Raw genomic sequence first — 10,520 nt, forward strand, 5'->3', positions numbered from 1 at the left:
CACACACACACACACACACACACACACACACACACACACACACTGCACAAGCAGTTTATTCCTCTCCAGTGGGTGGCATCATCCTAAAAGAGAAAGTGAAACCCAGCAGTTCAGACATTAAGGAAGCATGATGAAGCTGAAATAATGCAGGTAATGTCTGTTTTTGTTAAACTTTTGAATCAACACAGAGATTGTTTTAGAGCAGCAGCCCTCCTAAATATCGTTTGGTTCTTGTGAGCCCAGAGTTTCTGAGGTCCTGCTTTGTCTCCTCAGTGACAGTTCGGCCATTAATAATTAGAGCCGTGCAGTCGGATCTGAAGTGCAGCTGTTGTCAGCTCATTCTTCTAGCCTCTTCCTCTGTCCACATGGTGTATCATCAGGGTTTTAGTCACATGTTTGAGTCTCCTTCAGGAGGAGATGCTTTGTGGTCACTTTTCAGCTGAGCTCAGTTTGTCACATGTGGTCAGTACTGCTCAGTTATTATTGGCTGCTTAGTTGTAGAATAGAGAAAAGTTCAAATTTCTTTTACTTTGGGAGCTGATTTTAAGGCAGTTTAGTTGGTAATCGCTTGTATCATTCGTCTTTCCAAATTTTACAACAAAAACCTCAAGGTCAAAAGCCGAACATGGCCGGAGAAAACAAAATTACCAATGGTTTCATTTTGATGCTTTCACAATAATTGTATATGGTATGAACACTTACCAAATAAGCCAAGATAGCTCAAAGATATTACTAACAAAATCCCTCATATGCTGTTTGTTTGAGAAGTAATGCAAGTCATTCACTTTAATCCACTGAAACAATTTCCTGTTTTCCAAGGAGCTCATGTGTTCACTTGTTTGTGTCTTCCAGGTTAAAGAAAAAATCCTGAGAAGTTGTCACCTTAATGTTCATCACTGAAGTCAGGTGGTCCTAACTGTTTCAGTTTTGGGGGCTGTGATCAAAAGTTTTTAGTCAGCCTGCAACACAGGTTGATGTTCCTTTTTAATCATTAGCCAGTAGGTATTTCTTTTTGCAATGACCTCAGTAAGCTGTCTAGTGTTTTTGCTAGTTGTTTCGCTGGTGGAGTCTCAGCCCTCCCAGAGTTCACAGCAGGTGTCCAGTCCTCCTCATTCTGCAGGAGAACAATCTTCTCCGAGCCAAGATAGTCTGTCCTTCCCATGGAGTCGTCTCCGCCTGCCAAGGTACGCTGCACAGTATGGAAGCTCAATCAAAGACAACTGCAGGGTAGCCTTACGTATATGTGTGTTTCCGTTTCTCAGGTACATCATTCCTCTTCACTACCACCTCCTCCTGCACCCCAACCTCACCACTCTCCGTTTCATGGGCACCGTGCAGATCCAGATTGATGTCCTGAACAATACAAACTGGGTTGTATTACACAGCAAGGGCCTCCAGATCTCCAACGCTACAATTTTAGACCATAACCTTGCTCATCTATCAGATCAGGTAGTTGTGGACTCTGCAGATCAGCTTGTTTTTCATTGGTGCACAAAAACAACAGTGTCCTCCTGTTTTAGGTTCTTCCCGTTCTTCATAACCCCTCCCATGAGCAGATTGGTATATTCTCCCCCAGGGTCCTCAGCAGTGGGCAGAAGTATTTCTTGTATGTTGAGTTTGAGGCACAGCTGACCGAGGGGTTTTATGGATTCTATATAAGCACCTACAGAACCAGTAAAGGGGAGACCAGGTAGGCTTTCTGTTTCAGTGCACACTTGGCAAATGATCCAACACACAAGTATTTTCTACAACAGTTTCCACCAACGTCTGTTTCAGAACCTTGGCTTCAACTCACTTTGAACCCACGAGTGCTCGGATGGCTTTTCCGTGTTTCGATGAGCCAAGTTTCAAAGCCAATTTCTCCGTGCGAATCAGGAGGAGTCCAGAGTACATTTCTCTTTCTAACATGCCCGTCGTAAGTGTTGAACATTTGCTTTGTGGGACTTTGTGGGACACTGTGACAGTGTGTACTGGGGAGAGAAAAAGACTTCAGCTTTGTGTTTCAGGTCAAGACGGTTGAAATCAAAGATGACCTKCTGGAGGATGAGTTTGCGGCGAGTGTGAAAATGAGCACGTATCTTGTGGCATTTGTCATTTGTGACTTCAAGTTTGTCAGTGGAACAACATCATCTGGAGTGAAGGTGTGGTTTCTCCATGCCATGTTTTCATTTCCTGCTTGAACTGTTGCTTCCTTGGCCATGAATTCTGCTTTAATGGTTTGTCTCATAATGCTCCGTAGGTGTCCATCTATGCTGCACCTGAGAAGTGGCTACAGACCCACTACGCCTTGGAGGTTGCCATCAAAATGCTGGACTTCTATGAAGAGTTTTTCAACATTCGCTACCCGTTACCCAAACAAGGTAAGATTTTTAAATCATCTTTGCTTGAGTCTGGTGTTTAATGTGGTTACTCTCTGACCTGTGTCCTMTCTCTTTCAGACCTGATTGCCATCCCAGACTTCCAGTCTGGAGCAATGGAGAACTGGGGGCTGACCACCTACAGAGAGACCAGCCTTCTCTTTGACCCCGCCACATCTTCGGTTTCTGATAAACTCTGGGTTACAATGGTKATCGGGCATGAGCTGGCTCATCAGGTGAATCTCACCACTGAAGACACATTAGAGCTACCTCAGAACCACTTTTCAGTTGAGTGCTGAAATTCATTGTATTCCTCACAGTGGTTTGGTAACTTGGTGACCATGGAGTGGTGGAACGACATCTGGTTGAATGAAGGATTCGCCAGATACATGGAGTACATTTCAGTGGAGGCCACTTACCCCGACCTCAAAGTGGTAGGTGCTTTAATACTTTACTGCTGAATGAGTATTAAACCTCAAAAGTTTGAAGTTGAGTTTGAAGTTGAGTTTATTCACGTTCTGAACCTATTCTTGCAGGACGAGTACCTTCTGCACACTTGTTTTGTAGCAGTTGGTCACGATTCRTTGAATTCCTCGAGGCCTATATCAAGCCCAGCAGAGAACCCCACCCAGATTAAAGAAATGTTTGACACTGTCTCCTATGACAAAGTAAAAATTCAGCCTTTTCATTAATAGCTGATAGTAGTAACTGACTGTGGTTGAATACCTGCAAAAACAACTTTTTTGAAACCTATTTGTTTTATCTAAACTTGAAAATACTGAAAAACAGACAGTAAAATTACTGTTAATGATACATTTTTCATACCTGAATCCATTTTRTTCCAGACCTGACTGCTCATGTTTACCTGCTCACACACACCTCTCCTCTTCCTTTTCTCAGGGAGCATGTGTCCTGCACATGCTACGTCACTTCCTGACAGAAGACGTGTTTCAGAGAGGAATAGTGCGATATCTTCGCAAGTACAGCTTTGGAAACGCTCACAATCAGAACCTGTGGGACAGTCTCACCAATGTAAGACACTGTATGCTCCTTCGTTACTTCTCTTTGCATTTCTGAAGAAACATTTTGGGGAAAAACTGCTTCATGAAAATGTTTAGACTGTAAATGAAAACATGTGAGAAAATTGCATTTTGTGCGTTTTTATTTTTATTTCAGACATGCTCTGAGGAAGACTTCATCTCAGGAAAACACTGTTACAGCAGCAGCCAGGCCTCCAAGAATGCAGTGAGTAAAAACTGAAACAGGTCGGACCTGATGTCACACAWTTTAAAATGTCGTGAACATATTAAACATATAATGTCCTTTCTCCTGCAGTATCTGTTTGCAGGAGAACATCTGGACCTGACAGCCATGATGAACTCATGGACTCTGCAGAAAGGTATCCCTCTGGTAACAGTAACGAGGAGTGGGCCTCGACTGCAGCTCAGGCAGGACCGGTTCTTGAGGACCGTTCTTCCATCTGATCCTGAGTGGACCTTGGTGCAAAAGGGGTAACTTACAAATACTGTATCATTTTATATAAGTTTCACATTTTGGGTGTATTTTAAATCATTATCTTTTTGCCTTTCGCCTAGTTTCCTTTGGCACATTCCTCTGACGTACAAGACAGATGCTTCCAGCACCATCCACAGACACCTGATGATGTCACAAACAGGTAAAMACTGAGAAACTATTTTGCTCACACYYCTCATAACTTATTACCATTCTGTCATTTTGTTTTATTTAGACAGTATTTACATTGGAGAGGATGTCGGCTGGGTGAAAATAAACTCTGATATGACGGGATATTACGTGGTTCATTATGCCGATGGTGGTTGGGATGTGCTGACTCAGCTGCTGAGGGAAAACCACACAGCTCTGAGCTACAAGGACAGAACTCASTTGATACACAACGCATTTCAGCTGGTCACGTAAGAATAAATGAGATAACGAGAGATGTTTCTGTCTGCTTGTAAAACACAGCTATGGATTTAACACATTTATTTATATTTTATTTTTAAAGGGCAGGTCATCTTTCACTTGACAAAGCCTTGGACCTGATTGGTTATCTTCAGCTGGAAAAACACACRGTCCCTCTCCTTGAAGGACTTGCATATCTGGAGGTTTTTTATCGCATAGTTGAAAAAAGAGACGAACCCAGTTTAACTCACAACCTGGGAGTAAGCAAACACAAAACAAACACAAAAAATGTTATTTGATTGTGTATGCTGTCATGAAATGATCTTTATTTTATTTCTCTGTGCGTCTCCATGCAGAAGTACATCTTGCACTTTTTCCGTGACGTCATCGACCAGCAGACCTGGAGCGACAGCGGCACTGTGTCAGAGCGACGTCTGAGGTCAGAGGTCCTGTCTCTGGCCTGTCACCTGGACTACCTTCCCTGTCTGGAGCGTGCAGATCAGCTCTTCAAAGACTGGCTTCAGTCCAACAAGACATTCAAGTTWGTCAAAATGATCAACTGTAATACTGTATATATCTATCATTAACAGCCATCATTATAGTACAAATAACGTGTGTCTTACATGTGCTTACTGTAGCCTGCCTACTGATGTGGTGGAGACGGTGTACTCAGTGGGAGCTCAGGATGAGCACGGCTGGATGTCACTTTTACATCTTTACAACATTTCTCTCTCTGAAGCACAAAAACACAAGATCCTGTTTGCTTTGACCAGCAGCAGAGACACAAGCAAACTGCAAAGGTGCGTCTAGGATTTATGTTCACGCAGCTACTGCTGCCATCTTCTGGTTAACATGAATTATTGTCCTAATTTCAGTTTTTAAAATGCTGAGTGAATCCATGTTAGGTGTCGTAGATGTARCATGGTGTGTTTGTGCTGCAGACTGCTGGCACTGGGTCTGGAGGGGAAGGTGATCCGATCACAGGACCTGTCCTCTCTCGTCCTGATGGTGGCCAGGAACCCGCGTGGACATTATCTTGCATGGAATTTTGTCAAGAAGAACTGGGATACACTAGTTCAAAAGTTAGTATATGACATGCAGCAAATACCTTATACTAAATCATGAAACACAATCAACTTTTATTGATACAACCAGTGCAACTTAGTTTTACAGAGACCTCAGTCCAGTCTTGAGAAAACATTTGAATTAATGCCTCATGTATTTCTTTTAGTCATCTTTCTTTCTTTACTGCAGGTTCCAGTTAGGCTCATTTTGTATCAGAAACATCATCGTTGGGACCACAGGCCAGTTTTCATCCCCAGAAGAGCTCAGTGAAGTAAATCTTCAAACTTTTTAACCGTTTATCTTGAAATGAAACTACATTAGACATGTATTCATACATTAACAATAAATAAATAAATAAATAAATAAATAAATAAATAAATAAATAAATAAATAAATAAATAAAAATCGGAATTAATTTTGACGCATTTTATGTTTTTATAAATGTGTGTGTGTGTTTTTCCCACAGGTGCAGTTATTTTTTGAGTCCATTAGAGAACAAGCTTCTCAGMTGAGAGCAACACAGATGGCTTTGGACAATGTGAAGAAAAATATACGCTGGGTCCAGAGAAACGTAGAAACTCTGAGAAAGTGGCTGAATGAGCAGATGAAATTTTAACAAACTGATAGATTCTGGCCTGTGTAACAAGAAGGATTGATTGAAGTGTGTTGGTGTGTGTGTGTATGTGTGGTTTTTGTCAGTTTTTATGACCTTTTTTGGTATGATCACCTTCCTTGTCAGGTCCAGTAGTTCTCATGGGGACCAAAGCCCAGTCATAATTAGGTATAATGTAATTTTGGGTCATGGGTTAGTTTAAAGATGTGATTTGAGGGTTAGGGTTAGACATGTAAGTACGGTAATTATTATTATTACAGAATGAGTGACAGGCTGTGTGTATGAACACTGTGTTGTTTTTATGTGTGAATGTGTAAGATCCATTTGAAGTGACACAATGAGTGTATTGATGGACACTTTACACAATAAAGGTATTTGTTGTACCTCTTTGTATTTTTGTGTATTGTGCAGAAATTTACAAGTACAATTACATGACTGCTTCCTTGGCCAGCACTTACATGTATTTATTGTGTTGTTTATAAAGCTATGGATATACCATATTTGTAAAAATAAAAATAAATAGAAACGTAAAGAAATGAAATGTCATGTCCCAATCCAGCTTGGCAAAGAGTTTATGCCTATAGGCTGCAATAGAGAATCAGATTGTTTGATTATGTGTTTGATATTGAAACAATTTTTATATATTTTTAACGAATTTGCATATCTATATTACAAAAGTGTTTAATTTTGCTATATATTTTGGGATGTTCTGCTAACTTGGAGCGCGTATTAAAGCTTTTTGCCCCGAGATTTGATGGTGTTGATGCGCGTCTGTCGTGCTGGCCCCGCCTCTTTTCTTTCACATCCAATCAGATATTAGCATCTCTCTGACGCTGTCACGCTGGACGCTGCGAACAACTGGTCTGTGGAGAGCGGAGAAAAGTGTTATTGGATTTTGTTTTCSTTTGTGCTGCGCATTGAAATAAGGGTTATATTCACGTCTTTAGTTGGCTCAGGGTATAGACTTTGAGTTTTAGTTTTTCTGAAAAACAGCTACGACTAATGAAGTTATATTTATATTCAGACGCTGGCTGACTGAATGTAGCTCAGTCAGACTGACAGAAGTTGGCTAGTCCCGAGCTAGCTCCTACGTAGTTAGCAAACGGGTTGTTCAAGTAGGGATAGGCTGCTATTTAYTGTGACCCTGCGGAGGATTGTGGGCAAGAACCAAAAACATCACGTCTGCTGAASGTCCTTGAACGTTCAGAGRCTTCCTCATCTTTTTTGGACGCGAAGGAGTCTTTAAGGTTCATTAAATATGGATCTGTTCGATAATAACAGCACAGGTAAGGACGGGTAGATCAAGCTAACAGCAGCAGGCCAGCTAATATTTATCAACACAGTCACACAGTAACACGAGGGGTGCTTTTATTGATATCCTATTTTTCTGCAAGCAAAACAAAGTTATCTGTGAGGCTAATTGTTTAAGAATAATTATAATAGATTACGTTTAAACTCTGCAACAAATCTGGGTTTAATTTAAACTGGTGTTGGTTTTTACTCTGTTCAAACTGAAAGTAAAAAAAAAAACAGAACAGCATTTATTTTTCAGCAAATGTTTACACAGTTAAAGCCTGGTAGTTTGATTCTACAAATCTGATATTGATATAAATAGTTTATAAACTACTGTTAGTAGTAATGCAGGGATATGGGCTTTAATTTCAAGCTGAAAATGAATTCAAATCACTGCAATATGACTTCCTCTTTTTGTGTGAGTGAACATTCTTGGATGTGACTTTGTGATATTTCAGTATATAACCTAACTTGAAATTTGCAATCATATTTTGGTCAGATAACCATTTGGAAACAAAACTCATTTAGTAATTTACAGACCACCAACACCTAAATAATTGTAGCCATATACTGTGTGCGTTTTGTGTTTACACTTGGGCTGAATAAATGAACACACCTGTCAGAGTCAAACATACATTTGACCAGAAGTTATTCAATGTTTTGAGTAATTAAACAGCAGMGCCTGAAGGCCGCATCTTTTATTGCAGCCTTTGCAATAATATTTGCATGACATGTTATCATCTCAACCAGTTTCATCCAAACAGTCATTTGCTTATATAACTTATCTATCACCATGATAGGACGACGAACCTCATATGCTACAAGTGGCGGTCTAACTTTCAAATTTTTATTTTTATCATAAACTCTTCAGGACATTACTCAGCACCTAACTATAGGCTTCCTGTCTATTAATATACATCCGTACCTCATCAGTGTGGTTCAGACAGTGAGGCAGTGCTGCAGTCATGGAAGAAACACTGGAGCTGACAAAGACCAACWTACGTCAMACGATTCACATTTCTTGGCTGTTGATATGTTTTAAGGAGTTAGAGCTTTGTTGTCATTGTTTGGTAAACCATAAACCTTCAGTGAATGTACTACTGTCTCTACTTTCCATTCAAACCCATGAAATATTTAAGCAAATAATTGTGTGCTCATCGTGTGTAAAAACGCGTATGGATTGTGAAGCAGTATGGGAGACACACAGCATTTTACTACTGAAGTTATTGAATTAGGAAACAGAACAGGCCTCTGATTGTTTCTAAAATTACAGAGGGGGAAAAAAATCTGKCTGCCTGAAAATGAAACGAATTAAGTGAAACAGGACATTATTCTTGTTGTTCTGCTGAATTTGCATGTTAGCTACAGGAAGTGGGGACATTTCTATACTGCAGCAGCACATGACAGTACCGGAACAGAAGACTAGTACCGGTATATTTTTATGCACAGACCTTTTCTTAATCTCAAAGGAGTTCTTCAGCTGCTGGATTTTGTTTTAATAAATGAACTCATGCTATTTGAAAGAAAGAGGAACGTTTCAATGATTACCATTTAGTTAGATGAGTACTGAAATGTTTTACACAACCCAGTTTATTTTTTAGGTCATTTTGCCACATAAAGAAAACTAGGACACGGGTGAACAGGAAACTGCAAAAACACAGTCACTGTTGTGTGTTTTTTTTTTGTTTATTTATTTATTTTTAGATTTTGTGTTTACCCCATTTCTGTGGCCACACCAAACCTTTTTTATTGACTGGTATCTTGTTCATTTTGTTTTGAAAGAAACTTTTAAAATCTCTGCACCTATGCTAACATTCGTGACTCCCATTTCTTTCAGTGTAATTAATAATTTATATTCTATTAATGCATATGTCTATATCATGATTGAACTCAGTGATTTTGTTTTCTGTGTGCACCACAGAGCGCGCCAACCTGCCGAGGAACATGATTGAGAACAGCATGTTCGAAGAAGAGCCCGAAGTTGTTGATTTAGCCAAAGACTCCTCGTTTCCAGTAAGCCTGTTTCAAATGCTGCTAATATAAACAATTAAAATATTACAATATATTTTTAATCAACCAACACTAATTTATTCAGGTGCTGGTAAAAAAAAAAAAAAAAGTGTATATATTATTCTCTTGCTGTGGCGACCCCTGCAGAAGACAGCGGCCGAATATAAACAACAACCCTGCACTAATTCAATTAACTGGGAAGGCGATTTATTTTTAGRCAAGTGTCAAATGCTGCAGATTTAATAACAGAGTGGTTTGGATACTTTCTCTCTCTTCAGACATTTCCTCCTCTTGACCCTGATGAGGTGGGCTTTGAGCCTCGWAGCTCACGATTACTGGTGCGTGGCCTGGGAGAACATGACATGGATGATGAAGAAGAGGACTGTGAGTCTTCAGCTCGTCTCCTGGGCATGTCTTTTATGAATCGCAGCACCGCCCACAGATCCAGCTCCTCCCCTTACACCAGACAGTCTCCACCGAGGTAAAACATCAGATAGAACTGGATGGACTCTTGTGGTTAGGAAGTGTTTTCTAAGAATGTTTCATTGAAAACTCAATAACTAGACACTGGAGTTGCAGGCAGAAGTTGAAGCTAAAACAGCTTGAGTAAATGCTGTAAGATTGCAGTAAAATTACATTTAAGTCCATTTAAACAAATGAGAGATTCTGATTAAAAATAAAAATGCTGGTTATTGTCAGGTTAAATTATGAACAGCAGAAGGGGGCAGAGATCTTTAATTCAAACTATTTMTGTTGATATAATGTTCCTTTACACAAAGCTGATGGACAGTTCACAATTTCTGAAAGTATTCTGACGAGGGCAAGCTTTCCCTGTTTTATTTTTTTATATCAAGAGTGATTTATTTATTTATTTTAAGTTATTAGCCAAATTAAATCTGCTGAACTATTTATTTGATTTATATCTACTCAAAACACTGTATTTCCTCCTGTGTGATACAGATACTGTTCAGTGCAGTGTTGTATAAAGTACCTCAAAGTGATACTTGGGTAAAAGCACAAGTACCTTATCATAAAAATACTTTGGTAAAAGTTAAAGTCTTCTCTAAAAATATTACTTGAGTAAAAGTCTTAAAGTATCTGATATTTTTTGTACTTAAGTATCAAAAGTAAATTTCTGACACCAAATCTACTTAAGTATTAAAAGTAAAAGTACTGAGAAAAGGTGAGCAGTTAGATTTTCCAAAATGACATTTATTGGGAGGTGACTTCTCCAAAAAATATATTTTCTAACAGCGTGCAGC

General features: G+C 39.5%; 2 protein-coding genes across 2 annotated transcripts in view; both read left to right on the forward strand.

Moving 5' to 3' along the window:
* Positions 1–6,348, forward strand: part of erap2 (endoplasmic reticulum aminopeptidase 2) — a 7,217-nt gene extending 869 nt beyond the window's left edge. The window contains exons 2-21 of the mRNA XM_014014451.1: positions 853–1,184; positions 1,263–1,449; positions 1,521–1,690; positions 1,777–1,915; positions 2,007–2,141; positions 2,240–2,360; positions 2,439–2,593; positions 2,678–2,791; positions 2,894–3,025; positions 3,258–3,389; positions 3,534–3,602; positions 3,693–3,868; positions 3,953–4,032; positions 4,105–4,288; positions 4,381–4,537; positions 4,634–4,818; positions 4,916–5,077; positions 5,219–5,359; positions 5,532–5,613; positions 5,809–6,348. Coding sequence (XP_013869905.1) covers positions 1,018–1,184; positions 1,263–1,449; positions 1,521–1,690; positions 1,777–1,915; positions 2,007–2,141; positions 2,240–2,360; positions 2,439–2,593; positions 2,678–2,791; positions 2,894–3,025; positions 3,258–3,389; positions 3,534–3,602; positions 3,693–3,868; positions 3,953–4,032; positions 4,105–4,288; positions 4,381–4,537; positions 4,634–4,818; positions 4,916–5,077; positions 5,219–5,359; positions 5,532–5,613; positions 5,809–5,958 — 2,838 coding nt within the window. The 5' untranslated portion in view covers positions 853–1,017 and the 3' untranslated portion in view covers positions 5,959–6,348. The remainder of the gene's footprint in view (positions 1–852; positions 1,185–1,262; positions 1,450–1,520; positions 1,691–1,776; positions 1,916–2,006; positions 2,142–2,239; positions 2,361–2,438; positions 2,594–2,677; positions 2,792–2,893; positions 3,026–3,257; positions 3,390–3,533; positions 3,603–3,692; positions 3,869–3,952; positions 4,033–4,104; positions 4,289–4,380; positions 4,538–4,633; positions 4,819–4,915; positions 5,078–5,218; positions 5,360–5,531; positions 5,614–5,808) is intronic.
* Positions 6,349–6,802: 454 nt separating this feature from the next.
* The window catches only part of lnpep (leucyl/cystinyl aminopeptidase), a gene marked incomplete at its 5' end in the record, with an annotated part of 15,499 nt that continues 11,781 nt past the window's right edge, over positions 6,803–10,520 (forward strand). Inside the window, 3 exon segments of the mRNA XM_014014450.1 lie at positions 6,803–7,241; positions 9,170–9,261; positions 9,537–9,739. Of these exon segments, the coding sequence (XP_013869904.1) occupies positions 7,214–7,241; positions 9,170–9,261; positions 9,537–9,739 (323 nt within the window).

The sequence above is a fragment of the Austrofundulus limnaeus genome, unplaced genomic scaffold (assembly GCF_001266775.1).
Source record: "Austrofundulus limnaeus strain Quisiro unplaced genomic scaffold, Austrofundulus_limnaeus-1.0 Scaffold114, whole genome shotgun sequence".
Lineage (NCBI taxonomy): Eukaryota > Metazoa > Chordata > Actinopteri > Cyprinodontiformes > Rivulidae > Austrofundulus > Austrofundulus limnaeus.